Genomic DNA, 1324 nt, shown 5'->3' on the forward strand with positions numbered 1-1324 from the left:
AATTCTTGTTATTTAATTATTTTCTTTTTTCTTTTTTTGTTTGAAACTTTTATTGTTGTTTCTTTCATTATTTTATATTATCTTCCATTCCTTTTTATTTGTTATTTAATTGTATCTCCTTTGACTCTGAACTTTAAGTGAATGCTATTTCGTTATCTGTTATACCATTAATACTATTATTTTCTTAATCAATTTTATTTGTTATTTTCCTTTTTTGAGTTTATTATTCACTTCTTTAGTTATTCTTTCTCTTTCGGTTTCTTTTTGTTGTTATTTGGCTGTGTCTTTTTGCTCATCAACAACATGAATTGATTAGTTCGTGTTAGTCTCATTAAAACTATCACCTCTTTTATAAACGTAAGAGACGTAATGAAATAAAACATATTTGAAATCTATTGTCATAAGAAATAATTTTGTTGTATTCATTATGAACATAGTTGATAAATAATTAAGTTCATCATAATATTTCCTTATTCTTTCATAAAAATAAAGAGAAATAATCAAAAATCTGATGAGATAAGATGATAACAAAAACTTATCATTTTTTAATGAAAAGGAATATAAAATAAATACAACAAATTCAAAGACTAAGAAAGCTGTGATGGAATTAAATTAATTTAATATCCAGCGTCCATGAGATATTTAGCACACTTGTAAGTGGCATCAGAGTTTTGTCCAGCAGAGACTGAAGCATCTGAGAAGTATCCAATGATAACAGCTTGTTTGGTCTTGTAGATTGAGATACCTTCAGCACCTTTCTTACCCATAGCAGATCCTTCATCAGCATCAACTCTGGTGATCATGAATTTCTTGCCACCAATAACGACTCCACTTTGTTGAAGTCCAGCAATATTTGAAGCACAAGCAGTTCCAATAGTAACTGATTCTTGAGCAGATGGAGTGCAGTTAGCTGAAGCAGCCCAAACACCACCTTGAAGTCCAATAATAGCTCCACCCATACCTTTTCCAGCTCCAACAAGGAATGAATCAACATATGATTGCCAAGACATGTTTGTTTTTAGTTAATGAATTTATGAGTGGTTTTTCAGGCTTTTATAGTTCCTCTAAATCTGTTAACTCTTTTGATCTCATTATTTCAACTCTCACAGAACTTTGAATAGAATATTCTTTATATTGTTTCAAATTAATATCAATTAAATGATAGGATATTTTTTCATTTATTTTCAAGTTCTCATGTTTTTATACTACTAACTTATTTTGTATCAACTATTCTTCCTATTGAATTACTATTTTGTTTAATGAAAACAATTTATCCTAAAATTTTTTTTTATTGAATCAGATATATATAACAAAAGTTATTAAA

At 27.8% G+C, this 1324-nt stretch overlaps 2 protein-coding genes across 2 annotated transcripts in view, besides 1 other annotated feature; one reads left to right on the plus strand and one right to left on the minus strand.

Moving 5' to 3' along the window:
- Window positions 1-8: 8 nt before the first annotated feature.
- Window positions 9-122: a microsatellite.
- Window positions 123-617: 495 nt separating this feature from the next.
- EDI_118370 (profilin, putative) lies at window positions 618-1010 on the minus strand (the record flags this gene model as incomplete). The annotated part of the gene is made up of 1 exon (XM_001737074.1): window positions 618-1010. One exon carries the CDS (start codon window positions 1008-1010, stop codon window positions 618-620), a length of 393 nt encoding a protein of 130 aa, XP_001737126.1.
- Window positions 1011-1158: 148 nt separating this feature from the next.
- EDI_118380 (uncharacterized protein) overlaps window positions 1159-1324 on the plus strand; it is a gene marked incomplete at both ends in the record, with an annotated part of 1186 nt that continues 1020 nt past the window's right edge. The window contains one exon of the mRNA XM_001737075.1: window positions 1159-1196. Coding sequence (XP_001737127.1) covers window positions 1159-1196 — 38 coding nt within the window. The remainder of the gene's footprint in view (window positions 1197-1324) is intronic.

The sequence above is a fragment of the Entamoeba dispar genome, genomic scaffold (genome assembly GCF_000209125.1).
Source record: "Entamoeba dispar SAW760 scf_1105229460331 genomic scaffold, whole genome shotgun sequence".
Lineage (NCBI taxonomy): Eukaryota > Evosea > Mastigamoebida > Endamoebidae > Entamoeba > Entamoeba dispar.